At 57.8% G+C, this 27,660-nt stretch overlaps 1 protein-coding gene and 1 non-coding gene across 6 annotated transcripts; one reads left to right on the forward strand and one right to left on the reverse strand.

Annotated features, from left to right (window-relative positions):
• Window positions 1–332: 332 nt before the first annotated feature.
• Window positions 333–20,154, reverse strand: LOC119865962. Of its 3 annotated transcripts, XR_005378803.1 has the most exons (6): window positions 19,911–20,154; window positions 7,649–7,775; window positions 1,184–1,349; window positions 960–1,072; window positions 782–859; window positions 333–670 (listed from the first exon to the last, which is right to left on the reverse strand). It is a non-coding gene; the product is annotated as an uncharacterized LOC119865962 (transcript). The 3 variants fall into 3 exon arrangements; XR_005378804.1 differs by lacking the exon at window positions 1,184–1,349; XR_005378802.1 differs by having other exon boundaries at window positions 960–1,349.
• Window positions 20,155–21,234: 1,080 nt separating this feature from the next.
• On the forward strand, window positions 21,235–26,796 carry B3GNT7 (UDP-GlcNAc:betaGal beta-1,3-N-acetylglucosaminyltransferase 7). Of its 3 annotated transcripts, none has more exons than XM_038574174.1 (2): window positions 21,235–21,305; window positions 24,309–26,796. In XM_038574174.1, exons 1-2 carry the CDS (start codon window positions 21,295–21,297, stop codon window positions 25,501–25,503), a joined length of 1,206 nt encoding a protein of 401 aa, XP_038430102.1. In that variant the 5' UTR covers window positions 21,235–21,294; the 3' UTR covers window positions 25,504–26,796. The 3 variants fall into 3 exon arrangements, with proteins under 3 accessions (XP_038430102.1, XP_038430100.1, XP_038430101.1); XM_038574172.1 differs by lacking the exon at window positions 21,235–21,305 and adding an exon at window positions 22,414–22,592; XM_038574173.1 differs by lacking the exon at window positions 21,235–21,305 and adding an exon at window positions 23,577–23,958.
• The last annotated feature ends 864 nt before the right edge of the window (window positions 26,797–27,660 follow it).

A 27,660-nucleotide genomic window follows, 5' to 3' on the forward strand; every position in this document is an offset into this window, starting at 1 on the left:
AACAAAACTTTTTTTTTTTTTTTTTTTTATGGAAAAGGGTGGCCAGCTCATAAGCCATAGTTTTCTGATTTTTTTTATTGCATTAAAATATTGTTTATCTTGGTTGCTGAGTTTTGGGGTGCCACCTTACGCTTTGTGTGCAAGGCGAACGCCTCACTTGCTTTACCCTTATCCCTGCCCGGGACCTGGGGCATCCTCCTGGGTCCTCCCCGGTGCCGGTAGCACAGCCTCGTGGCCGGACCACCTTCATCTCTCCAGATACTTTGCGTGGTGCTTTGGGCTAAGGGGTGGTTCACTTTGCACATAACAAACTACCCCCAAACATAGCGACTTGGAACAAGTATTTATTAGCTTTACAGTTAGTGGCTCGGCGATGGGGCTGGGCTCGGACGGACAGTTCTGTTGGGTTTGGCTGGACCTGGATGCGTGTCTGCGGTCAGAGGGCAGTAAGGGCCCGGCTCATGCCTGGCAGCCGGCAGCTGGCAGGTCCGAGTTCTGCCCCAGGAGGCCTCTCATCCCGCACCAAGCTCGCCTGGGCTCCTTCCCCGGTGGTCTCCAGGCCCCAACTGCTCTAAGAGACACGAAGCCCAGGCGCTGCTCGAGTTTCTACCTGCACCGTGTTTCCTCTTCTCCCGTCAGCCAAAGCAGGTCACACCACCGAAGCCAAAGTCTGCGTGCAGAGGTGAGGCAGAGGTGAGGCAGAGGTGAGGCAGCAGGGAAACCCAACCAGCCCGGGGCACGACCCAGACAACGTGCCACATAGGAGGCATCCAGAACTTACCTCGCGGCTCGGGCCCAGATCTTCCGGGGCTGTTTTTTCCATTTTGATTCAGGTCGGCAAACATCCTGCGAGGCTGCTCTGTGTTGGGATGTGGGGTGTTGTGATTCTGTTGAATTTACATTTGTTCCGGGGGGGCCTCCCACAGCGGAGCAGGAAAGTAGGGAAGGCCGTCACTCACCGGCCCTCACGCCTCGAGAGGCCGCAAGGGGAGCCACGGCAGGCGGCGTGTGGGCAGCAGCTCCCGGCCGTCTGCCTTTGGTAGGGCCGGTGGGCCGAGTGGTTCTAGGGTCCCTGGGTGAAGGCCGGGCTGGTCAGTCCAAACCAAAAGAGCAGGGGGCAGGGAGGGGGCGGTGAGCTCCGGGAGATGAACAGGTGAACAGGGGTCCTCTCTAAGGGCCGTACCAGGTGCCCGAGTGAAGCGAGGGGCAGACGTCCAGGAGGAAGGTCGTGAGGTCGAGAGGAAGTCAGGCCTCACACAACCCACATAGAGTGGTCCCTGGTGAAGGTGACAGTGGAGGACCAAGGGTCTGGCTGGGATCTCAGAGGAGAGGACTTGAGAAGTAAGAACCTAGGGATCCCTGGGTGGCACAGTGGTTTGACGCCTGCCTTTGGCCCAGGGCGCGATCCTGGAGACCCGGGATCGAATCCCACGTCGGGCTCCCGGTGCATGGAGCCTGCTTCTCCCTCTGCCTGTGTCTCTGCCTATCTCTCTCTCTCTCTCTCTCTCTCTCTGTGTGACTATCATAAATAAATAAAAAAAATTAAAAAAAAAAAAAAAAGAGAAGTAAGAACCTGTGGGCAGAGCGAGGGGTGAGAGAAAGAAGAGGGGCTGGTGCAAGGGACCCTCTGGGAGGAGGACAGGCGACACGCGCTCCGGGACCCAGGGAGGAAAGGAGGGCGTGCGGGCGGTCACTGCTGTCAGAGCTGGAGGACACGGGGGAGAGGCTGGCTGCTGAGGCCGCCGTCCAGAGAGCTGTACCCCGCAGGTGAGGACTGGAGGTCAGCCTGGTGCCGGGAGAGGCCGTGAAGACCCCGGGGGCCCGTGGAGAACAACCTGGAGGGGGAAGTGGGGGCAAGATGACAGCCCAAGCTCCCAGAGGGGAGACCGCCGCCAAGGCCACGGGGCAGCGATCTTGAGGGGTGCTGGGGAGCAGGGGTTCATCTGGGCAGGAGGCGGCGGTGTCCCCGAGCCAGTGTGTGCCCGCTCACAAGAGCTGATCCCTAAGTTAAACATAACCATTAACAAACCTTAAATTTATATATAAACTTACAATTAAATAAATTCTATTTTTAAAGGGTAATAAATACTCAAAACATCCCTTCTTTTTTTTTTAATTTATTTATTTATTTTTATTTTATGATAGTCACACAGAGAGAGAGAGAGAGGCAGAGACATAGGCAGAGGGAGAAGCAGGCTCCACGCACTGGAAGCCCGACGTGGGATTCGATCCCAGGTCTCCAGGATCGCGCCCTGGGCCAAAGGCAGGCGCCAAACCGCTGCGCCACCCAGGGATCCCAAAACATCCCTTCTGAGTTATTTTACTGCGTTGGCTATTGCCTATGTCATGGAGGTTATTTACACGTTGTAGCTCGGTGGGGGAAATAGGACATAATCGTGCCTCCTGGGCCTCTCTTCCCAACTCTGTCTTCAGTGATATCATTCTGATCGCTGGGGACTGGCTGTGCTGGGAATACCTACACCCCAGAAACCAGAAACAGTGCCTCCCAGGGCTTCTCCCCTCCCCCTACCCAGAGAGCTGGTGGTTAAGCATTTGCCAGCACACCAATGGCAGGAGCGTGCAGAGAAGTGCAGCCTGAGGCCGAATGTTGGATGGAGGGACGCCTGGGGGCTCAGTGGTTGAGCATCTGCCTTTGGCCCAAGACGTGATCCTGGAGTCTCAGGACTGAGTCCCACACCGGGCTCCCTGCGTCTCCCTCTGCCTGTGTCTCTGCCTCTCTCTCTGTGTCTCTCATGAATAAATAAATAAAATCTTAGAGAAAAAAAAGAATGTTGGATGGACCCAGGACTGTACAGGTGACTGGGAAACAACAGGGTAGGGGGTGCCCCCAAAGGGTGGCATGTGTGCGGGGCAAGTGGCAGCTGCTCCAGAAGCCTCCGTCCACACCTGTTTCGACAGCCTGGGATCCCTGGTGTTGGCCCAACGTGCATCACTTCACTTCCAGGCCCTCACCTCACCTGAAGCAGCCTGGACAGAGCCTGCTCCTGGGTGAGGTGATCAGTGAGGGTGGCATCTGGTTACCCTGGGGTGTGCCGCTCGGTATCCTGCTGCCACTCACACTTCCACTACCTGCGATACCCAGAAGTGAGCCCACCCACCTGCTTAGACACGGCGCGGCTCTGTCTATGAGCCACCAGTGGCCGTCACCACTCCCTGGGAGTGAGACCTCACCGAGGGGACAGCTAGACTCCTAGAACTTTGTGTTCTGATCAGGGTGGGAGCACTGACAACGCGGAAAAGAGATAAGCGGGGGGCCTCCTCACACTGGCAGGTCCCCGGGCAGGGCCCGGGCCGGCCTTGAACTCAGGCTTTTCTAGGGAAAAGCCAGGCAGAGAGCCCCAGCGACTTAATAGGTCCAGAAGGGCAGAGCCTTGGGTTTATTGGGAACACTGGGCTTATGAGCAGAAGGCAGGGCATCGAGCCTGGATTCAGTGCCTGAGTCTAAGGCAGGAAGAGCAGAGGTAACAGTGGCTGGGGTGTGAGGTGAGGGGCACCAGCACCATTCCCAAAAGCCAGTCTTCGGGGGGCCCACCAGGGGAGCACCGTGATCATAGGGCTTGCAGGGCCTCAGAGGAGCTCCCGGGCCCTGTGGCCTGAGGATCCATTCATGGCCTGGTATGGGGGTCCCAGCTGGAGCTGGCATTGGGGGTCTCCTGGTGGGTCACTTCGGGGGGAAGCCTGCTTCTGTGCCCAGAGCAGCACTAACAGGCTTCCGGGCGGCCCAAGGCAGAGAGGCCAGAGGCGAGGGGAGTACTAGCAATGGGCTCAGGGGACAGTGGGGACAAACCCTGGACAGGGAGGCCACAGGCCTCCTTCTGCAAATGACATGGAGTGGCCAGCAGATGGAAAAACACAAAAGCCAGGCAAAAGAGGAGTGGGTTTCTGAGCTTCTGTGGGACCGTCCCGAAGGAACACCTGAAAACAGTGAGGGAGGCGGGGACCCGGCTGTCCCCTGCCTGTCCTGGAACCCCAAGGACACCAGCTCCCCCTTCACAGCGAAGGAGGCTGAGCCAGGCTGGGCCAGCCCCTCCTCTGAGGCAGCACCTGGGCGACCAGATGACTGGGTGTTGTCAGGTGGCTGCAGGGGAGGAGGTGAGTGGTGGGGTGGTGCTTTCATCACCCCGACTTCAGGGACAATCTACTACTAGGAAAGGTGTGGAGCTGCAGCAGGTCGGAGGGCCCAGCCCCGAGGCTGCAGAGGCCACGTCCTAGGAAGCCCGCCACCCTGCCACCCGGAGATGGGCTTTAAGGCGCCACCGCACCCTACGGGCCCCATCCATGGGAACCACTGTGCAGGGCCTGGGACTCCGCGGCAATCAGACCCCAGGGTGCTGCCCTGGGAGCCCGAGCTGACCTCCCTCCGAGGGAGGCATAAAGCCCCATCCGCGGCCCGCACCGCCTCCCAGGCCGCCCGGGTCTGGCAGGGCAGGAGGTGGACTTGAGCCTCCAGCCTGAAATAGGAGCCCCTTCCTTCTTGCTGGCGAAGCTGAAATTTTGGTGCCAGCGGCCACGTCCCCATCTGCGGAGAATGAGGTGCCACCCAGGAAGGAGCAGAGGCGACGCTGGCCGGGCGGCGTCCGGGGTTACACTTCTCTCCAGCCACACCCTCACCTTTTCTGCTTATCTGAACCAATAAATCCCCACCTTCCCCCTTCCCCCTAATGACTTAAGAAGTTAGAGGTCAGTAGCCACCAAAAGATTCGAGGGTGAAACAGTGGCCGTCGCTTCCCTTTCGGGTTGTGAGCCACACGGGCCGATATTCCTTCCAAAGCCCCCTGAACCAGCGGCTGAGCACAAGCGTACTCCAGCTCCGAACCTGTGTGCAGCGCAATCCCCCCTCCCACCCCACGTGCTCCCCAGCCCCCCTGCCAGCAGGAAGCGTCAGCGCCAGCGGCTCCGCCTCTGGTCCTTCCCGGGAACCCCTGTGTCGCTGGATCCCTTCGGATTCTTGAGCCACGAGCCTCACGAAGTTCCAGACCCGTCCCTCCTCCTCTCTTGGAGAGAACAACTTTCCACCTTGGTTGTTACTGCAAAATGCTGAGGGGCCCCTCTGTGATGCGTGTGAAATAAGGCTTAGAGGGGACAAGGGAGGTGACCTCGAGGTCGGGTCGGGGTGCGGGGGAGTGAGAAGTGGCAGTAGAGGCGGGATACGTGGGCGCTGCTGCAGTGCCCACAGGTGGTCAGATCCGCCCTGGGCTCTGCTGGGGGCCCTGGCTCCCCCCACAGCCTGTGTCATGAGAGTCGGGGTCCCTGCCAGGATTCTGAGGTCACCACGAGGCAGGAACACCTGCCGGCCAAACAGATGAGACCAAGAATTTCAAGGTCATGGTTCACAGTTAAATACAACCTCTCAGAAACTGGCCCAGGCACCAACTATACCACCATCTCTTCCCTACACAGTGGCGAGCCCGATAAAAAAAAAAATCTTAGGGCCAGAATGGGAGCCCCCGTGCCTGCTGACTAAGTGGGGGCCGGCAGGTGCTGCGATCCGCCCCTCCCGGAACAGCTCTGGCTTCTCCCCCTGCGCCCTGGAGCGGGTGCCCCGCGCCCCTGCACCCCCTGCCCTCGCTCAAGCCCTGTTCGGTCAGCTACTGCGCCATCAGATCCAGGACTGGGTTTTCTTTTCTCCTTTGTTGGTTCTCTCTCTCTCTCTTTCTTTTAAGAATTTACTTATTTATTTACTTATCTATTTATTTGACAGAGAGAGCGTGTGCACTAGCAGGCAGAGCCACAGGCAGAGGCAGAGGGAGAAGCAGGCTCCCCGCGGAGCAGGGTGCCCGATGCAGGACACGATCCGGGACCCCGTGATCATGACCTGAGCCGAAGGCAGACGCTTAACCGACTGAGCCACCCAGGCACCCCCCCTTTGGGGGTCGTTCTTTAACGCCTCTAACCAGGGACTCCCCACCTGAAGTGACCAGGTTAAGGAAAGATCCTGGGGCCCAGTCTCCAGAATCCTGGATCCCCTGGCTCTCTGCCCCTTGCCCCTCACCCCATCTGCTCACTGACCTGCTTCCTTCTAGCCCCTCCGCTCCCATCTACCCAGGGCTCCCCTCCAGTCCCCAATCAGATGACAGTTCTCGAAGGGAGGGCCCCAGGGACTGCGCACATAGACAAGAGGGTCTAAGTAGAGAAGAGGGGGGCCTCCTAGCCTGTGTTCTCCTCCTCTCTGGGTGCCTCTGGCTCCATTAAATCTTGGAAGAGAGACGTCATCCTGTGTAAGCCTCAGACTGGGACCACTGTGTTTCAGAACGCTAGCCCACGATGGGGCAAAAGTGCCTTGACACAAACCCAGAAGGAAGCTTCCAGGCAAAGGAAAAATTATTCCATCAGGGTATCCTTTCCCCATTTTGATGGGAAGAGCAGGACAGGGTAGGAGGATGAGGATGTGGCCTCCCTTGGCCCTGAGACTCCTCTGGAAGTGGACCCACAGGGAGCCCAGGGCTGTTCAGACAGATGTCCGCCCATGCGGAATAGGGTGGAAAGGGGGCCCAAGGCCAGCTCTCCTTTTCCCACTGAAAGCTTCCTTGGTCAGGCAGGCCTGGATGTGGGGATGTTACCTGCCCAAGCAGGCTCACGTCAGAGGGGGCGGGGAAGGCAGCGCCACACTCCTGGTTTGCCCCGTCCAGAGACTGCACATGGCCTGGCCTCATCCCTTCCAAAATCCAAAGCTCGCACCCTGACAGCCAGGAGGCTCCGCAGGTAGGCAGCTGCCCACAGCCCAGACACCTTTTCGGTTGCAGGCGCCCCTGTGTCTGCACCCAGCTCCCTTGGCAATGCCGGAGTGGTGGAGTGGTGGAGAGGCACCCCAGGGCCCGTCTCGCCCACTCTTCTTCCCTCAACTGCCTCACCTGGTGCCTTGAACTCTGTCTACTTCTCACCTCTCAGCGCCAGACAGGATCGTATGGTTCCTTATCCCTGGCCCACGGATGGCCTTCCACAGTGACCGGAGCAGCCTGGGGGCCCCAGCGGGGCCTGTATCCCCCTGCATCTGGGTGACCACTTTCTGGGCAGAGTTCTGGTTTCTGAGATGCTGCCTTGGGGAGCAGGGAGAGGGAAGCAAGACCAGCAGCCAGGCGATGGAGGGGATGGGGGATGTGGGGACCGAGTGGACCCCAGGCTGAGATCGGGGAGGCCCCACATCTTCAGGGAAGGCTCTGCAGGCCCCTGGGGCGTCAGGGTGGCCCCCAGGAAACACACAGTCAGGTTCCTCCTGGCTACAGCTCCTGTCTGCAGTGGCCCTTACCTGCCTAGGCCCCCTTACCTGCCCTTCCCCACCCCCACACCCATTCCTCCTTGGACCCCTGCTGAGACATTAACTCCCAGGACGATTTTCCTGTCCCACCTCTGTCCCTGCTTCCCAAGATCCTTCAGCATCCCGTCACAGCACAGGCACACTCTGGGGTCCTTGGCCGTGAGCTCCGAGAGGGTAGGGAGGGCCGGGCCTGCTCCCCACAGTGTCCTGTCCTGGCCGGTGCGGGCGTCACCTGGGTACCAGAGCTTTGGGTCTCAATTCAGGCCTCTGTCCTGAGCAGCCACCCCCCCGCCCCACTCCTGGCTGCAGCCACTGCTGGGCGTCCACTGCCTTCCTGCAAACCACAGATTCCCTCGGGGAGCCTGTGCAAACCTTATTTCTCGTTCCTTCCAACAGCTTTCCTGAGGTATCACTCAGGGCGCCTGGCTGGCTCAGTCGATAAAGCGTGCAACTCTCCATCTCAGGGCTGTGATTCCAAGCTCCAGGTTGGGCATGGAGCCTACTTAAAAAAAAAAAAAGCAATCAAAAAACAGCAGCTTTCCTGAGATAGCACTATTTACTGAGGTATCACTAAAAGGTACAAGGCGATAAGCTTTGATAGATGTGAGCACCCATAAAACCAACACAGGCAACAGAGTAAGCAACCCAGCACCCCCAACAATCTCCGTGCCCTCTTGTAATCTCCCCCCGTGCCTCGCCCCCATTGTCAGGCAACTTACGTTTCTGTCATTGTGGATCTGTTTGCATTTTCTAGAGTTTTATATATATATAATATAATCCCACAGTACGTATCCCTTTTTGTCTGGCTTCTTTCACTCAGCGTGATTAGTTTGAGATTATCTCTGTGTAACATCTAGTAACTTAGCCCTTTTTATTACTGAGTAGAATTGCATTGGATAGATAGGCCACCCCCGGTGTCTCCTACAAATAAATGCTGTAAACTTTCACGTGTAAGTGTTCACACGGACGTATCTCACTTTGGGAAATACTTGAGAATGGAACGGCAGGGTCACGTGTAGGCATATGTTTAACTTATTAAGCAACTGTCCAACTGGGGGGGGGCCTGGCTGACTCAGTCGATTAAGCATCCAAGCTCAGGTCTTGATCTCACGATCAGGAATTCAAGATCCACACTGAGCTCCATGCTCTGCATTGGGCTCTACGCTAGGCACAGAGCCTATTAAAAAAAAAGAAAAGAAACTGTCCAACTGTTGTTCAAAGTTGACGCCCCCACATACACTCCCACCACCGTGGTACGGGAGTTCTAGCGGCTTCACGTCCTCTGCAACACTCGATACAGCCAGTCTTGCTAATTCAGACAACGTATTCGATGTGTCTTTCCGTGACCCTCGTTCACAGCTCCCCGATGACTGATGGTGTTGAACCTCTTTCATGTGATCGCTTGCCATCTGTAGACCTCCCCTGGCGAGAAGTCCGTTCCAATCTTTTGCTCATTTTTGATTCCAAGTTCTCTGTTTTCTAATAATCACATTGCAGAGATCTCTCTCTGTGCTCCACATGCAAGCTCTTTATCAGAAACCAGCTTTGCAAAAAGTTGTTTCCAGTCTATGGCTTGTCTGTTCAATTCTTTTCCAAATGTCTTTCAAAGAGCAGAAGTTAAGTTTGATGACGTCAACTTATCAAATTTTTCCTTTTATGGACCCTGCTTTTGGTGGTGCAGCTAAGAAATGTTCATTCCCATTTCAGCACCTGGCAGCCAGCCCGTATGCCCTTGTTGCTCAATCAGTGCTTGTGAAAAGCAGAGCCAGGGAGGGGGAAGGACGGCAGGCTGAGGAGCCTCTACCTAGAGGTAGATTCCAGAAAATGTGGTTCCAGAGAGCTGCTAAGGACCCACTGGGAACAACAAAAAAATGTTGATGGTGCCTTGGTATTTTTCTAGAAGGAACTGAGAGGGAGCAACGTGCAGCCAAAGGAGGGCAGCCTGGGGCAGAGAAGCTGGCAACTTAGAGGCTCAGATGCCAATGCCCCCCACCATTCAGTGAAAACCCTCATTCCTTCCTTCCTTCCCTGCCTCCTTTCCTTCTTCCACTCCTTCCCTTTCCTCCTTCCTACTTCCTTCTTCCTCCTCTTTGTTTCTTTCTCATCTGTCTGTGAGTTAGCTTTACATCACCGTTGAGAACTCCTTGCGTATTTCCTTTGCCTCATTTCTTTCCTTAGGCCTTCCTGTTTTTTCTATCTGGGTAATCTCTGCATGCAATAAAACACCAGCCTTTCTGTCCTGTTGCTACAAATCTTCCTCTGAATCATGATTGCCTATGTTTTCCCCCTCAGCTTTATCGAGATATAATTGACCATGTAAAATTATAAGATATTTAAAATGTACATCATTGGGGCGCCTGGGTGGCTCAGTCAGTTAAGCATCCAACTCTTGGTTTCAGCTCAGGTCATGATCTCAGGATCATAAGATTGAGCCTCGCATTGGGCTCCATGCTGAGCGTAGAGCCTGCTTAAGAGCCTCTCTCTCCCTCTGCCCCCACCCCACCTCCCAGCTCACATTCTCTCTCTCTAAATAAAAAATAAATAGACTGGCTCAGTGGTTGAGCTGGTGTGATCCCAGGTCTGGGGATCGAGTCCCGCTTTGGGCTCCCTGCATGGAGCCTGCTTCTCCCTCTGTCTGTGTCTCTGCCTCTCTCTGTGTGTGTCTCTCATGAATAAATAAAATCTTACAATAAACTAATTAACAATAAATAATGGTGATTTCATATAGATAGACATTGTGAAAGGCTTCCCCTCCATCTAGTGAGTTAACACATCCATCAGCTCACACATTTATCTTTCTTTTGGTGAGAATGTTTAGATTCTACTATCCTAGCAAATTTCAAGTACACACTACAGTGTTACCTACAATCATCACCATGTCATACATTAGATCCTCAGACCTTATTCATCTTATAGCTCAAAGTTTGTACCCCTTTACCAACCTCTGCCTGTTTCCTCCACTCCCCAGGCCTTGGAAACCACTTTTCTGTTTCTGAGTTTGACTTTTTTTTTCTTTTTTCTAAGAATTCACCTATTGACACCATACAGTATTTGTCTTTCTCTGTCTGACTTATTTCACTTAGTGCAATACCCTCAAATTCCACCCATGTTGTCACAAATGGCAGGATGTCCTACTTCATCATGGCTGAATAATATTCCATTGTATACATATACAACATCTTCTTTATCCGCTTATCAGCTGATGGACGCTTAGGTTGTTTCCATATCTTAGCTATTGTACATAATGCTGTATGAACATGGGCGTGCATCTCTCTCTTTGATATCCTATTTTTATTTCCTTTGAATATATAACCAGAAGTGGGATTGCTGAATCACATCATAGTTCCACGTTTTATTTTTTTAACCTTCTATTTTATTTATTTATTTATTTTTATTTATTTATTTTTTTTTAATCTCTGTGCCCTACATGGGGCTCAAACTCATGATCCCAAGATCAAGAGTCACATGCTTCACCTACTGAGCCAGCCAGGAGCCCCCATATTATTTTCGTAGTAGCTATGTCAATTTACATCCCTACCCAACTGCACAAGGGTTTCCTTTTCTTCAAATCCTCACCAGTACTTGTTATCTCTTGCTTTTGATGATAGCCATTCTAACAGGTATGAGGTGGTTTTTATTTTCTCTTCCCTGATGACTAGTGATGTTGATCACCTTTTCATGTACCTGTTGGACATTTGGATGTCTTCATTAGGGAAATGTCTATTCAGTTCCTTTGCCCAATTTTTAATCAGATTATTTGCTATTGAGTTGTATGAGTTCTTTATATATTTTGGATATTAACCTCTTATCAGATATATAATTTGCAAATACTTTCCCCTATTCTGTAGGTTGCCTTTTAAATTTTTGATGGTTTCCTTTGCTGTGTAGAAGCTCTTCAATAGATGTAGTCCTGATTTGTTTAATTTTGTTTTGTTGCCTTTTCTTTGGAGTTAAGTCCCAAAAAAATCCCCAAAATTTCCCAGACTAATGTTGAGAAGGTTACCCCTTACATTTTCTTCTGGAAGTTTTATGATTTCAGGTTGTAATTCATCCAAGTCTTTAATCCATTTTGGGGTTTTTTTTTTTCAAGATTTTATTTATTTATTCATGAGAAACACACAGAGAGAGAGAAAGAGAGAGAGGCAGAGACACAGGCAGAGGGAGAAGCAGGCTCCACGCAGGGAGCCCAACGTGGAACTCGATCCCGGGTCTCCAGGATCAGGCCCTGGGCCAAAGGTGGCGCTAAACCACTGAGCCCCGTGGGCTGCCCTTTTAATCCATTTTGAGTTGACTTTGGATATAGTGTAAGATGAGGGTCCAGTTTCATTCTTTTGCATATAGATATTCATCTTCCCCAACACCATTTATTGAAGAGATTATCCTTTCCTCGTTGTATATTCTTGGTTCTTTTATTATAAAGTAATTGACCATATGTATGTGGGTTTATTTCCGGACTCTGTTTTGTTCCATTGAGCTGGGTGTCTGTTTTTATGCCAGTACCATGCTTTTTTGATTACTATCACTTTGTAGTGTAGTTTGAAATCAGGAAGGGTGATGCCTTCAGCTTTGACCTTCTTTCTCAAGATTGCTTTGGCATTTCAGGGTCTTTTATAGTTCCATACAAATTTTGGTGTTGTTTTTCCTATTTCTGTGAAAAACATCATTAGAATTTTGATAGTAGAGCCCTTAGGGTGGGGGCAGGGAGGATAGCCGGTTAAGAACTCTTTCTTTGTTTGCTATGGCCTGGTGGGTCTCAGGAACACAAGCCCTGTAGGCTTTCAGAGCTAGGTATTTCCATCCTTCAGGTAGAAGTCTTAAAAGCTGGGTGCTAGATATTGGGTCAAACCACTTGGCTCCTCAGGGAGGAGCTGGAGATGTGAGTTCCTTCTTAATTGCGTGTCACTGGGTTGGGGGCCAGGTATATGATGAGAGTGTGTCTCAGACCTTCTTACCTTTCCAATGTAGATATTTTGTTATTCTCCTGACGTGTAGGTAATCACTCAGCTAGTTTCTCAACTTCCTTCAGAGAAGGTTGCTTGTGTGTAGCTGGAGAGTCAGTTCATCCATGGAGAAGGTGAGTTCAGGAGTCTCCTATGTTGCCATCTTGGACCAGAACCACCTCTGTGTCTTTTGACCCTGACAGCCTTTACAAGCTTTGACCAAGCCATGTAGAAAGTATTCAAACAAGTCATTTCTCCCTGGCTCCTATGCATTGGCTTTCTCTTCGTTGACCTCAGCTCTGCCGTGGGGAAGGGAGGGATCCAGCTTGGTAAGGAAGAGGAAGGGGCAGAGCCAGTCCACCCTTCTAGAAGAACTTCCTCAAGCCTGTACAGAATGTGAGGTCCAAGAGGACCTGTCCCTCCCACCCTCTTTGCTGTCCTCAAGCTTTTGCTGTGGCGGCGATCTCAAGTCCTAGGTGATGTCTCCTACCCGCCTGTGAGGGCAGGCTATTGGGAGAAACAGTGAAGGAGTAGTTTAACAGTAATGGCATTAGTTAGTTGGAGACAAAAAACACCAACAAAAAATTATTGGCACCTGTAACCAAATCAGGGGAGGTGGTGTCGCACTAGTTCTTAGGTCCTACCTTACCTTCCTTATGCTGTAACAAAATGACCACCAACTTAGTGGCTTGAAACAACTCAGATTTATTCTCTGGAGATCAGAAGCCTGGGTTGGCTCAGCTAGTTTCACTGCTCAGAATCTTACAAGGTCAAAATCAAGGTGCCGGCCAGTTGGGCTCTTACTGGGAGGTTCTGGGGGGAAATCTGCTTCTAAGCTCATTCAGACTGGGGGCAGAATGTAGTTCCTTGTGTTTGTGGGACTGAGATGCTCACATCCTTGCTGGCTGTCAGCGGGAGGCTGCCCTTGGCTCCCGGAGACCTTGCTCTGGTCTCTGGGGTACAAATGGCTCCCTAGATTTCAGAGCCAGTGAAGGCATGCCAAATCCCTCTTGAGCCCGGAATCTCCCCGATTTTCCTTTCTGCTCTATCTCTTCTGCTTTCGGCTAAAGAAAGTTCTCTATGTTCAAGGGCTCTTGTGATTAGATTGGGCACACCTGGGTAGTCCAGGCTAGCCATCCTAGTTCAAGGTCTCTAACCTTAGTTACATCTGTATCCTTTTTCCTGTAACCTACCATAGTCACAAATTCTGGGGATTAGGGCATGGATATCTTTGGGGGAGGGGGTCTACTTTGCTGACCGCAAGGCTTCTGATGCCTCTGGCCCCATTCAGACTCTGTTTCTGTTTTGCTCTGTGTGTTGTTTCATTCTCTCCTACTGCAGAGTGAAGGGGGCATGGGGCACATGTGACACATATGCCCAATATGATGAGTTGCACCCTCAAAATCCCCATGGTCAGAGGGGAAAAGGGTGTCCCTCTCCTAGTTCCACTTTGAAACTCCCCAGGGAAAAGCCCTAGTTGACCCAATGCAGGTCATGCGCCTATCCCTTGAACTGAGCCCACTCTTGGCGCAAGAGGACGCGTCGGGGACTGGGACTGGCCCAGCCTGGTTGAGAACCCACCCCAAAACTAAAGAGGGGATGTCCGTTACCAAATGAAAGGAAGTGTGCTGGGTATAAAACGCAGAACCACTTCTGTGACCATCATCATGTGGTGCTGATAGGAGGAACCCCTCAGGGTGCTGGCTCGGCTGCCTCATCATGTCCAGTGCAATCCCCTGAGGTACATTGTGTTAGTCTCCCCTCTTCACCAAGACTGGGTTCCAGCCCCACCATTCACCAGCAGGCTGACCTCTCTCTCTGGGCCTCAGCTCTTCCCTCAGTAGAATGGGCATGAGAGTAAGCTGTGCCTGGCGGGACTACTTAGGGCAGCCGGAGAGGCAGACGGGAGGTGTGTGAAGAGTCTTTGTAGGTGTGAGGAGGCCTTTGCCCGGAGCCTGGGAGAGATTTCCGAAGCGGAGCCTCACCGGCCCCCTCTGGCTCTCGCGCCTCAGTGGTAGCCACAGCAGGCCCTACAGCTTCCTGGCAGACACTGGCGGGAGCAGAGCTGCCCAGAATGCACCTGGCCAGGCTCTGGGCCACGGAAAGGCAGCCGTTCAAGGCTGGCTTGGACAGGAGCCGGGTGACGAGAGACAGGGAGCCCTGTGCTCCGGAGAGGAAGGAGGCCTCTGCGTGGCCTCCCGTGGGGCCGAGCTGCCAGGCTGGGAGGGCAGGCGGGCTCCGGGGAGGGGGCGGCGCCGGGAGGGAAGACTGAGCTAGTGTTTGAGGCCGAGGGGCTGAAAGGAGGCTGTGTGTGCCCAAGCCGACCGCCTGGCGGGTGGGGACGTGAGTCATCGGTGGCCGGGGGAGCGGCAGCCCAGCTGCCCAGGACAAGGGGGCGCAGTGCCCACCCGCGTGTGAATGCGCGTCAGTGTGAATTCTAACGTGTGCGCTGGGGGCCGGGCTGAGGCCTTGCAAAAACCGTCCGGGATGCCCAAGCCTCCCCGGGGCGGGCACACCCTCTCATCCCCTGAATATGACCAAGGCCAGACGGCGTCCCTGCCAGGGTCTCCTCCAGGTGGCCAACGCTGGCCATTCGTTCCCTGGGCCGTTCACCCGAGAGGCGCCAGGGCCCTCCCTGTGCTGCCGGGAAAACAGGCCCGTGCCCTGCGCTTCGTTGTATCCAGTTTGGTGGGACAGATGGAGGAGAGACAGACAGATGTGATGCCAGCCAAGGGAGGGAGCATCCAGCCCAAGGGAGGGGATATTTGAGCTAGGTTTTGAAAGATGAACAGGAATTCACTCGATCCAGGAGGCGAGGGAGTGGGGGTGGCAGATGCATTTGAGCAGAAAAGGGCTGGGATCGTGGTACATGGGAGAAGGCCAGGATGGCTGGAATAGGGGTTGGGGGTAGATGCGGATGGTATTGGGGCCTGTGGGCGGTGCCCAGAGGCTCCTGGAGGTAGGGATGGGCACAGACTCCAGGACCTGGGGGCAGATCAAAAGAGGCTGGTCATGGATGGAGTAGGGGATCTGCCTGGTCCTGAGCCAGTTCCTATGGGGCCTGCCAGGTAGGGTTTCAGTGGTAGCAGATGAGGTGGTTAGGGGAGGCCCCTCCCGCCTGGGAGAAACCCGGGGCCTGTGTGTGTATGTGTGTGAAGGTATGTGTCTCTCCAAGTGTGTCTCTGTGTGTGATGAGTACCTGTGTATGTGTGTCTGTGGGTATGTCTAGGTGTGTGAGCACACACGTACCGCTCTAGAAATGTGTATCTCTGCAGGGGCAGGTGTCTGTGTGTCTATGTATCTTTTTTACTGGGTGTACATATATCTTGTGTGGCTGCGGATGTGAGCGCTATGTGAGTGTGTCTGAATGTGCATGCTTCTGAGTGAGTGTGTGTGTACGTCTGGCCTGTGTGTATCAGTGCTCTGTGTGTGTGTATCTAGATGCACGTCCATGTGTGTATGTGAGTTCCTGGGTGCGTGTCGTCTGTATGCCTGTGTTGCCCTGCTAGGAGCATTTGTCTCACTTGTCTGTGTGTGTGAGAGAGAGAAAGAGAGAGAGAACGTGTGTCTATGTGCGTGTGCCCACCACACCCTGCTGACGGGAGCCTGGGGTGCAGTCCAGCTGGTCTAGGGCCTCTTCACCCCACTGCTCCCAAGCCTGCCCAGATCCTTGTTCCTGGGCATTTCTAAACTCTGGCTGCTTTTTCCAGCCCGGCTCCACCCTCACCTGACTGGGTCCCACACCCCACAGCTGCCCCCGGACCAGCCAGCAGGGGCCCAAGCGAAGAAAAGGAGCCAGAGAGTGGCCAGGCCTCAAAGGAGCTGTGTCCACCTCCACTGGCCAGCCTGGGGGCTCCTCCCATCCAGGAGAGAAGGATTTGTCGAGAAACTATGTGGGAACATTTCCCACATGGCCACCCACCCCTTCCTTCTTCGTTCTGGGGCTCTGAGTCTTAGGGGTTCGTTTTGGAGGGCAATTTGGAGGACCGAGGGGATTTAACACGAGTGGGAGGACTGGCCCAGCATCCCTTCCTCCGCTTTTTTGAAAATAGCAGCTTCCTTTGAGAGATCCGCCCCCCTTTGGGGTGTTCCTGTAGGGTTGCGAGTCCCAGGGCCCTGTCCCAACCACCACAAGGGACACCCAGGCCTAGCCAGTCATAGTACCCAGGCCCTCAGACCTGAGCACTGGCCCAGGTTTGGCCATGTGACTGAGGCAAGACCACTAAGAGTCCTTTCCCTGGAATTTGGGAAGTTGGGAGGGGGGAAAAATAACCCTTTCCTCTGGGATCCTCAAGATAGAGTGATAAATGCCAGAGGCCATCTGCACACCTGCTTTTCTCCTACTCTTCATGGAAGGAGCCTGCGGATGTAGAAGAGCCAAGAGGTAGGCCGACTGTCCAGGAGCAGTGGGTTGTGGGGAGAGAACAAGAGAGAGGGGTTTCCTGTCATAGGAGCAAATACATTCCCTTTGCTTGAGCTGCTGTGAGTTGGGCTTCTGTCACTCACACCCAGAAGAGCCCTAGATAATCCTTGCCTCGGCCATGGATGCCCAGGAACGCCCTCGCCTGGCACTGAACACTCCTCGAAGTCTCGCCCTGGCTCCCTCAGACGCCACACAGAGGCCGCGGCCACCCTTTCCTACTCTTGTCAAACTCACAAACCCACCTATGCTTCCTCAACTGCCACCTGCTTGGCTGGGTAAAGTGAATCCGTCAGCTGTCGCCCGCTCTGCCCTGACTTTCTTCCAGAGCTGCCTCCCCATCCTGTCTTCCTTCTGTGTCCCTCCTCTGCCCCCTTGCCCACAGCTGACCCAGATCCCTGGAACTGGAGAGCTTGGCGCCAGTGGACCCCAAACCTGCCTGTACCTCAGAATCATCTGGGAAACTGGAAATAGACAATTTCCCAGGTTCCATCAGATCCTCTGCGGGCAGGCCCTGAAATCATCATTTTAACACACCTTCCCTGGTTTTGGCAACATTGCCCTCTCAGTTGTTGGGACAGTCTTGGCTTTGTCAGCATTTGGCCCCAGAAAGACATCTCGGGGTTCCCCTCAACAGGATGTTTGTTGTGTTGCTTATATGGGGACCTTGCAAGGTCTTCTCTGAAGACCTACCTCCATCTTCATCTGAACCCCCTAGTGATCTGAGCTCCTCTTTGGCCCAACCTTCCCTTGGGTGAGGGGACCTCCAGACCCCAGACTGGACCAGTCATGCTTTGAAAACCTTGCCCTCCCTACCCCGCTGAACTCCTCCTCCCTTCCTGCAGCCCCGCACCTCTCTGCTAGCTTCTTGGTCTCTTTCCTTCCTTCTTTGCACCATGTCCTCCTGACCGGGCAGTTCTTCCCAGGGTGCCCTGCAGGGCAGGTCATTCACTGCGGTGGGTATGGGTGGCCGCCGAGGACCAGAGGTAGGTGAAGACGGCAAGCCTCACCCCACACCTCCTCCCCAGGTGGTACGTCACAGTGCAATCAGTGCTGCCCCACTTAAAGCATCTACTTCCAAGAGGCACAAAACAGATCTCCCACCACTGCCCAAGAGCCTGGGGGAGCCCCACTCTCCATCCTGTGCAGGAAGGCTTCTCTCTGGGTGGATTCAAGGATGGGGTGGCCAAAGACAGGCTAACCCTCCAGTCCGATCATCGTGTGGGGCATCCAGGACCAATTAGAGAAAGCTCTGGATACAGGGTACTGCTCTGTTGGGTTGCTGGACTTTCCAGACGCGGGGAGAGGGGACTGTGCAGCATCTCTTGCCAGGCACACACCTATCTGCAGGGATGCTCTTTTCACTAAAGAGGGACTTCTGACACCCCACGGCCAATTAACAAGTCCTCTGCAGGTGTAGACGGCCACACCTGCAGCACTGGCCACGGCTGCCAGAGTCGTGTAGCTGCCCCGGGGTGTAGGCTTCTCCTCAGGGTCTTTAACATGAATTCCATCCCACGCTCTCAAACACGGCGCTGCTGCACTGAGGTGGTTACAGCCAGGGCGACTCTCCACCCGGTGGCAGTGGCCCCGCTCCCAGCACCAGCCTCTGAAAGGCGCCCGGGGCTCCTCACACCCGCCTTCAGGTGCGCTGGGGCCCAGGTGGGAGGCTGGCCCAGGGAAAGGCCACACGGCACTTGCAGCAACCCAGCAGCCTCTGGATTCCAACCAGTTCTAGAGGGTTGGTGGGGCAGATAGGAAAGAAAGTGGGAACAGGGATGGAGAGAGGGAAAGGGGAGAGGAACGAGGGAGCAGGGATGGGAAGGAGGAGGAAAGGTGCCAAGGAGGTGTGGAGAAGGCACACCTGAGCCCACACCTGGGCTCCCTCATCCAGGGCAGCACATCCGCCTCAGGGGAAGAGGGGCTACCTGGTGACGGGGACTGCTAAACCACCACTGCTTGGGACACCGGTGACCTACCCAACTGCGCTTCCCAATCTTCCGCCCTCCCTCCAGGCTAGGAGACAGACCGTCCCCACCCACACCCCCACCCTACCCCCACCCCCACCCCCTGGGATCTGAGGTCCTGCAGCTCAGGGGTGCCTCCGTGGAGGGCAGATTCCATCTGCAGGCTGACCTCCCCCTCCTCGGGGCCTTGCTCAACCACCCTGGCTGTGGTTGAGATAAGGAGCAGGAATCGGGCCGCAGGCGCTGGGACAAGTGGAAGGGGCCAGACTCTAGGAGCCTCAGAGTGCTTCCTGATAGGGCCTGGCCCAAGCCACCTGCAGCGGAGCCTGACCGAGTGACCGGAGTGACCGGAGTGACCGTGAGAACTGAGCAGGGGCTGTCCTAGCTCCCACATCCCCCACCCCCACCCCCCAGCCAGGGACGGAGTATCTAATTTTCATCCATTTCCTCTGTCCCCTGTCCACCGAGGCACAGATCAAATGAATCCATGATGACAAACTGTTTCTCTTGATCGACCAGATTCCACTGGCAAACACTCAGTTGGCGCTTTAGCAGCTTCCCCCATTGCCACCTCCCCCAGCCCCGGTAGGTTCTGGGGCCTTTGGGTTAGGTCAAATAACAATAATAATATCCACAGTAGCCAACGTGTCATAATGCCACCGTGTGGGACACACTAGTCTACGCACTTTGCATGCGTCATCCCACGTAACCCTGCACTGGCAGGAAATTGAGGTCTCAAGGGGATAAGCCACCTGCCCCTACTGACAGCCCGGAAGGGCAGAGGCCTGACCCAGCCCCCATCCCTCTATAGTCTCCAACCTGGGCTCCTTCCCCCCTTCTCAGGTGCCCCTCCCAGGCACCTGAGAAAACCCCACAGCTTCCTGGAGAGGGGTCAGAGCTGAGGCCTGGTGGGATGTCCTCAGTCAGACAGCCCAGCCCTCTTTCCAGGCCAGACTTTTAGGGGGAAGTAGGAGAACCCAGCAGCCTGGGCAGTGGAGTGAAGTGCCGGGTGCCTTGTGGGACAGGTGGCCAGTGGGGCTGCGGGGGGCCCTTGGGGGCAGGCAGCCAAGCCGAGGGGGGACTTTGAGCTGCCAGTCAGACCCTCCTCCTGCTCTGGTGCTTGGGAAGGACCATTAGAGAGAGCCCGACTCGAGGCTGCTTCTCTGGAATTCTGCTTGGGAGAATTTTGACTTTCCCGGATTAGAGCTTATCCTATCCTAGCAAATTCTATTTATTATACCTTGGGTTCTTCCTCCCTCCCAAGGGGCCCCTGAGCCTTAGAGAAAGAGTTGAAAGAAGCTCCTCACCTCAGGTTCAGTGTTCTGGGGTCCAGCTCAGCAGGAGCAGCCTCATTGGACTTCCTACCACCAGCCTCTGCCCTCAGGGACCTCTTGGCCTCCCCAGGGACCACTTGGCAGGAAAAGAACTCCGGGTCACTGCTGTCCTCCAAGGGCTCAGGGCCTGCCTTCTGGAGCCAGGCAGGCCTTCTGGCTTTGTTTACCAACTATGAGTCCTCACCCACTGGGCCTTCCCCCTCCGTTTCCTCCTTTGTAAGGTGGGAATAAGAATGGCACAGGCCTCTAAGATTAAGTGATTCAAGTGTGAGCCTGGAATCTTGCTTGGCATATTGTAGCCTCTTGGTGAATGTTCGCTGGTATTTACTGGACCGTGAAATGCTTCCATTTCAATTCTCTGGGCATTTTTGAGGTCCTACTGTCAGCTCGGCCACGGGACCTCAACATGGAACCAGACTGGAACAGACATGTGGACAACAGCCAGACGGGCAGAGATTTTTTTTTTTTTACCAGGTAGAGGGTTCTGGAAGTCACCTACCACCCCAGGAATGCCCCTCTGTGTCCTCCGTCTGCTCAAGCCCACTCCCCAGGAACCGCTGGGTCTGGCACACACACAGATTAATAAAGATCGAGGACAAAAAGGGTCTTGAGTGAAATAGTTGTCGATGGCTGAAAAGGAGGAGGCGGGCGGCCCTGCAAGTAGGCCTTCCCTCAGTAGTGAGGGCCTCACTCTGGGGCACAGAGGCTTCCAGAGCTGGGACCCCGGACACAGGCAGCCCAGCCTCCTGGGGGGGGGGGGGGAGCTTATCCCAGGGCCCTTGCTCCCCCAGAGGCTCCCTCTTCTCTGCAGACCGGCCCTAGGTAGCTGGCCCAGCGGGGAGGAGCAGGGAGGCCTGCCCGGGAGGTGGGAAAGGGGCAAGGGAAGCCCTGTGCTCATCTGCCGCCTCCACCGCCCAAAAGTCGCGAATGGGGCCCGCGGGAGACGGTGCGGACCCGGGGCGCCCCGGAGGGTGGCGGGTGGCGGGTGGCGGCCCGGGGCGCGCGCGCAGGGGGGCCGCGGCCCCAGGGAGCCCCGCGGGGGGAGCCGAGTCCGCGGGCACCGGGAGCGACCCTCGCGGGTGCGGCGGCCGGGCCAGGCCACCCTCCTCGGCCTCGGGGTCCGCCTCCGCGAAATGGGCGGGCGGCGGGCGGGGCCGAAGGGGTTAACGCACCTGGGCCGCCGCCGCCCCTGCCGGCCCCTCCTCCGGCCGCGGGGAAGAGGAAAGTCGCGGCGGGGGCGCGGCCCGGCCTTCGCTCCCGCCCGCCCCGCCCGCGTCCCCGCCCGCCGTCCCCGAGCCGCGGCGCCCAGAGCTGCGACCCGCGCGCCCCGCTCCGCCGCCGCCCGGCCCGGGCCGCCATGTCCCTGTGGTGAGTGGGTCCGGCCGGGCCGTGGGGCGCGCGGGCGCGGGAGGTCCCGGGATGCGAGCAGGATGCCGCGCGGGGCGCCGGGCTGGGTGCTGGGGCTGGGTGCTGGGGGCTGGGTGCTGGGGCTGGGTGCCGGGGGCTGGGTGCCGGGGCTGAGTGCCGGGGCTGGGTGCCGGGGGCTGGGTGCTGGGGGCTGGGTGCCGGGGCTGGGTGCTGGGGGCTGGGTGCTGGGGCTGGGTGCTGGGGGCTGGGTGCTGGGGCTGGGTGCTGGAGCTGGGTGCCGGGGGCTGGGTGCCGGGGCTGGGTGCTGGGGGCTGGGTGCCGGGGCTGGGCGCCGGGGCTGGGTGCCGGAGCTGGGTGCCGGGGGCTGGGTGCCGGGGGCTGGGTGCCGGGGACTGGGCGCCGGGGCTGGGTGCCGGGGGCTGGGTGCCGGGGGCTGGGTGCCGGGGACTGGGCGCCGGGGCTGGGTGCCGGGGGCTGGGTGCCGGGGGCTGGGCACCGGGGGCTGGGATGCCCGGGGCTGGGGTGCTGGGGGCTGGGGTGCCCGGGACTGGGGCGCCGGGGGCTGGGTGCTGGGGCTGGGTGCTGGGGCTGGGGTGCCGGGGCTGGGATGCCCGGGACTGGGGCGCCGGGGGCTGGGGTGCCCGGGACTGGGGCGCCGGGGGCTGGGGTCCCCGGGGCTGGGGTGCCGGGGGCTGGGGTGCCCAGGGCTGGGGTGCCGGAGGCTGGGGCGCCCAGGATGGGGTGCCCGGGGCTGGGGTGCCGGAGGCTGGGTGCCGGGGCTGGGTGCCGGGGACTGGGTGCCGGGGCTGGGGTGCCCGGGGCTGGGTGCCCGGAGCTGGGGTGCCCGGGGCTGGGTGCCGGGGCTGGGTGCCGGGGGCTGGGTGCCAGGGCTGGGCGCCCGGGGACTGGGGCGCCGGGGGCTGGGTGCTGGGGCTGGGTGCTGGGGCTGGGGCGCTGGGGGCTGGGGTGCCCGGGACTGGGGCGCCGGGGGCTGGGGTGCCCGGGACTGGGGTGCCGGGGGCTGGGGTGCCCAGGGCTGGGGTGCCGGAGGCTGGGGCACCCAGGATGGGGTGCCCGGGGCTGGGGTGCCGGAGGCTGGGGCACCCAGGATGGGGTGCCCGGGATGGGGCGCCCGGGGCTGGGGTGCCCGGGGCTGGGGCACCTGGGGGCTGGCCTCAGTTTCCCGGGACGGACGGGCTTGGTGGCGGTGGGATGCCCGGCAGGGTCCAGCACCTGGAGCAGCAGGTCAGGGTGGGACCGCAGGGGGCCCTGGGCCCAGGCTGCCAGGTACCCTGACCCCACCCCGGGACCCCGGGCTCTGGGGACCCCAGGGCTCTCCGGGCAGCTGGGTCCCGTGGCTTTTCCGAGGGCCTCTTGCGTCCAGGGCAACCCCCATCCTCTACCTCCACCCCCAAGGGGCTCTCCTCCCTCCCGGGGAGCTGGAGTCCCCCACCTCTCCCCCTCGCCCCTCTCCTTCCTCCCCTGAGGGACTTTTGGCCTACAAGTGAGTGGGACAGTGCAAGTGGACTGGCCTGGGGCCCCCACACCACCCCAAAGCATCCCCCTCCCCTGGGGTGACCCCCGCAGAACTTCCTCCAGGACCCACCTGCCGAGCTGGGAGGGGAAGGGGTACTTCGTTGAATTCCCTAGGGCAGGAGACCCTGATCTGGAACATTCTGTTGTTCCCTCGGGAGGGTCAACTCTCGAGTCACCCCACACACACACACACACTCCAGCACCTGGGCTGACCCAGTCTTCCTCCAACCCTATACACAGGAAACCCTGGGACCCCCATGGGAAAATGTGCTTCGGGGGGCTCAACATCCACTTGCCCTGGGTGCCTGAACCTTCAACCAGCCAGTCTTGAGGGCCACCCCGGGGCTTCAGGGTCCCAGGGCCTCAGGGACCCAGGGTCTCAGGGCCACCTCAGGGTCCCAGTGGGGTACACTTTAGTCTGTTTCTTCCATTCCTCCTGACCCTGCAGCTCGCTCCTGAGGTCCGGGCTGGCTCCCTCTTGGCCCGGCTCTGTGAGGCCACACTTCTAGCTGCGTGTTCCCCCAAGAGCCCTCGGCCCCTGTGTCTCCTCAAGAGAGACCAGGGCAGGAGGCCTGGCCACCTCCAGAGGATGAGCTAAGGAGAGAGGGTCCTGGGACAGACACACGTACACACCCGGCCCCAGGCCTGTGAGCACCTCCTGCAAAAGGCTTTAATTTCTGCTTCATAAGTGAGTGTGTTAGAGACTCTGGCAAGGAGGGTCCCTGGGAATAGATAGAGGGCAGCGGTCATGCTAGGAGGTCCCTGCCCCATTCTCCGGCCTCCACCAGCCATGTGGGCAGTTTTGCATTGGGTCAGATGGATGAGTAGGAAGGGAAGGGACAGGCTTCTTCAGGTCCCACGTTAGAGCCTCTCCCCAATATACCCACAGGCGATTGAGCCCCCAGGCTGTAGAGCAAGTGCTATCTCTGCCCCCCACAACAGTTCACCCCAGTGGTTCCCCAGGTTTCCACAAGGAAATGAAAGCAAATGGGGTGGCTTGCTGGGGGGTTGGGAAACCAGCAGAAATCTCCACCAGAGGTCGTCCTTATAGACTCTTGGCATTCCTGCATACCCACTGCAAGTGGGCGCTCCGATACCTCGTTATCCTCATTGAGGGGTAAGAGAAATCACAGTTTGGAGACGTTAAGGGGGACCCACTTAGAGAGTCATTGCGCTTGTAAGTGGCAGAGTCAAGATTTAAACCCCGGCAGCCGGACTCTGCAGTGCTTGTCCTTGAACTTTGTGCCGCGTGGGTCCCCTGGTCCTGGAAGAGAGAGGTCAGGGTCGGAGAGGAAGCAGGACCCAGCTCTAACCACTCGGGGTGGGGGGGGCCCCAGGACTTGCGTCCGTGCCCAGGCCCCACTCGCCCATGTGGGGCCGCGGCTCGGAACAAGGCGACTGCGAGAATCACGGACGACTCATCCTTTCCTCCCCCCTCTCTACCACCCTCCATCCCCTCGCCCCCAGGAAGAAAACCGTCTACAAGAGCGTGTGCCTGTCTCTGGCCCTGCTTGTGGCCGTAACAGTATTCCAGCGTAGCCTGACCCCCAACCAGTTCCTGCAAGAGCCCCCGCCACCCACTCCAGAGCCGCAAAAGGCCCAGAAATCAAGTGGACACCTGGTGAACCCCAACAGCTTCTGGAAGAACCCGAAGGATGTGGTTGCCCCCACGCCCGCGGCCCCGCAAGGGCCCCAGACTTGGGACGTCAGCACCACTAACTGCTCGGCCAACGTCAACCTGACCCACCAGCCCTGGTTCCAAGGCCTGGAGCCCCACTTCCGGCAGTTCCTGACCTACCGTCACTGCCGGTACTTCCCCATGCTGCTGAACCACCCCGAGAAGTGCGGCGGCCACGTCCACCTGCTGGTGGTGGTCAAGTCGATCATCACGCAGCACGACCGCCGCGAGGCCATCCGCCAGACGTGGGGCCGCGAGCAGGAGTCGGTGAGCGGCGGCCGCGGCGCCATCCGCACCCTCTTCCTGCTGGGCACGGCCTCCAAGCAGGAGGAGCGGACCCACTACCAGCAGCTGCTGGCCTACGAGGACCGTCTCTACGGCGACATCCTGCAGTGGGACTTTCTCGACAGCTTCTTCAACCTGACCCTCAAGGAGATCCACTTCCTCAAGTGGTTTGACATCTACTGCCCCAACGTGCAGTTCATCTTCAAGGGCGACGACGACGTCTTTGTCAACCCCACCAACCTGCTGGAGTTCCTGGCTGACTGGCAGCCGCGGGAAGACCTGTTCGTGGGCGACGTCCTGCAGCACGCCCGGCCCATCCGCAAGAAGGACAACAAGTACTACATCCCGGGGGTCCTGTACAGCAAGGCCAGCTACCCCCCGTACGCGGGCGGCGGCGGCTTCCTCATGGCCGGTGGCCTGGCCCGGCGCCTGCACCACGCCTGCGACACCCTGGAGCTGTACCCCATCGACGACGTCTTCCTGGGCATGTGCCTGGAGGTGCTGGGCGTGCAGCCCACGGCCCACGAGGGCTTCAAGACTTTCGGCATCTCCCGCAACCGCAACAGCCGCATGAACAAGGAGCCGTGCTTCTTCCGCTCCATGCTCGTCGTGCACAAGCTGCTGCCCGCCGAGCTGCTGGCCATGTGGGGGCTGGTGCACGGCAACCTCACCTGCTCCCGCAAGCTGCAGCTGCTCTGACCCCGGCCAGGCCGCCCGAGAGGCTAGGGCACCTGTCCTTGAGCCCCGGGAGTCAAGGGGCTGGAGCGGCAATGCCAGGACATGGACCGTGGTCCCCCCGCGCAGGGAGGTGGAGGGGGTTCGGGCTTTCCATGCCCCGGGCTGTGATGGGGCGCAGTTAGCCAGAAGGGGGCCTCCCGGTGTGCACATTCCCCAGGAAGTGGAGCTGAGGCCCAGGAACGTTTGCAACTGCCCTGACTGCTGAAGGCCGTCTTGGGAGCGGGGCCGTTGGCCACTGGTAGCCCTCCTAACCTGGGTTCCCTGCTTGGCTCCCGGTGACCTGGGGGGAGGCCCTGGTGGTCTCTGAAGGAACTTTGTACTCAGGTACCCGGCTTAGGCCTGGCCCTGGATGGGTCCGTGGCGGCCCTCTTGTCTTCACAGACAAGATTCTCCTTCCCCCATGAAATGCCTCAGTCTCCCCCCACGGGCCCAGGCAGCCCTTTCAGGAGAAGCTCAACCCTGTGCGGGCTCACAGGCCCCCACCCCCCGCAGCCCATGCCCCTGGGTCTCCAGGAGATGGAACCTCAGAAGGCCCTCAGCACCATCCTCACCCCCACACCTGCCTAGAGTTGCTGCTCAGTCTCTGCAACCAGGTGGCTTCCTTCCTGGCTGTGTCCCTACGATGCTCCATCCACCCCTGTCTGGAAGCGCGGCTGGCCGCCCTGACTACCTCAGCAATCCTCAGAACCTCTGGATGGGCTGCGCCCCCTCCCCACCCCTCTCCCCCGACACAGGGCCAGAGAGCAGTGCTCAGCCCCACGCAGTCATGGTGCTGCCCGACCCGCCGAGGGCCCTCACGCAGCCCCACCGAGGCCTGGCTCCCCGGCCGGAAACCAGCCAGTTTGGCCCTGGAGATGGACATTCCTCTATTACTGTGAAGTTTTTATTTATGGAGGGAGGGAGTGCCAGGCCTCGGGAGATTGGTGGTGTTCTCCTTTCCCTACCCTCATTCCAGCAAGAGACCACCTCCCTCAGCCACTCACCCCCCTCCCGGGGCACCCCCATGCCTGTCACGGCCCCCTCTGGAACCCTGCCCTACCTGCCTGCCCGCTTCTCCAGGGCCTGAGCAGACCAGCATTTGCCCCGGTGAAGGGATGAAGTGAACCTTGTGTGCCACCTCACCCGGGCTCAGGCGTCCTTGGGGATGGGGGCAGAAGGATGCCACCTCGTATCCAGGTGGAGTCACCCGGGAAAAGATGGAGGGACCAACTCTGTTTTCTCAATAAAAGGGGGCTGTTTTTTTCTGGTGTGGAACTTCCTGTCACCATGTCCATCAGAGAGAGTCTGGGGCCAGGGTTGCCAGATTTCTGAAGACACTGCTTGTTCCTTGCTCTTGGCTGGTGGGTGCACAACTTAAAGGGGATGCGGGTGCCAGGATCAAAGCAGAGGCCACAAGGGCCGGAGTCCAGACAGCTGCCCCCAGAAGAGGCGGTACGGGGGAGAAATGTGCCCGCTAATGGTGCGTTCCCGTGGGGGCTGCCTGACGTTACAGTGGGTAGGGTTGGGCGGTGTGAAGGGTTCTGGGGGGGTTCCCTGACGTCCCTCCAGTTATCCTGGAAGCATTGATAGGGTTGACAAGAAGCCCCGAAACAGTGGCTTGGTGGGGCAGCCTTGGGGGTCCGGGGGATGTAGTGCACGAGGAACCTCAACCTAAGTGGCTGACCTCAGGGTGGGGAGAACAGCTGTCGAGCCCCAGAAGGGTCATGGGGCCATATAGTGAGCAAGCCAGCGGCTCCCCCTGCACCCAGCTCAAGCCATCACAGAGTAGGTCAGAGGCCCCCACATGTCCACCCTGGGCCTCTCCTCTGGGGAAGTGAAAGGAATGGCTGGGTCCTCATATAATGCAACATCTGAGAGGGCACAAGGGGGCACGAGACTGCATGGGTGTCCCTTGTGGCCCCGGCTGCCCAGGTCCAAACCCTCAGAAGGAAAAGGAACCTTGCTGCTCTTCCCCCTCAGCACGGATTGCCCCGTGTCTCCCTCTCTATGCACCAGCTGCGGGCTTTGAAGGGCCCAGTGCAAAATGAAAACGCAGCGCCCCTGGGTTTAGAAAGTTAAGAATTTCAGGACTGCCCCCACAGAGAATTCAGCCAAGCACACGGTCCTCTGAGCACAGGT

This window comes from Canis lupus, chromosome 25 (assembly GCF_011100685.1).
Source record: "Canis lupus familiaris isolate Mischka breed German Shepherd chromosome 25, alternate assembly UU_Cfam_GSD_1.0, whole genome shotgun sequence".
In the NCBI taxonomy this organism is placed as follows: Eukaryota; Metazoa; Chordata; class Mammalia; order Carnivora; family Canidae; genus Canis; species Canis lupus.

Bases quoted from the DNA above. Each gene is read 5' to 3' on its own strand.
- B3GNT7 (XM_038574172.1), top strand. From the start codon at position 22,429: ATGGGGCGCCCGGGGCTGGGGTGCCCGGGGCTGGGGCACCTGGGGGCT. The intron at 22,593-24,308 runs GTACCCTGACCC...CCTCGCCCCCAG, and splicing joins CCCTGGGCCCAGGCTGCCAG to GAAGAAAACCGTCTACAAGA.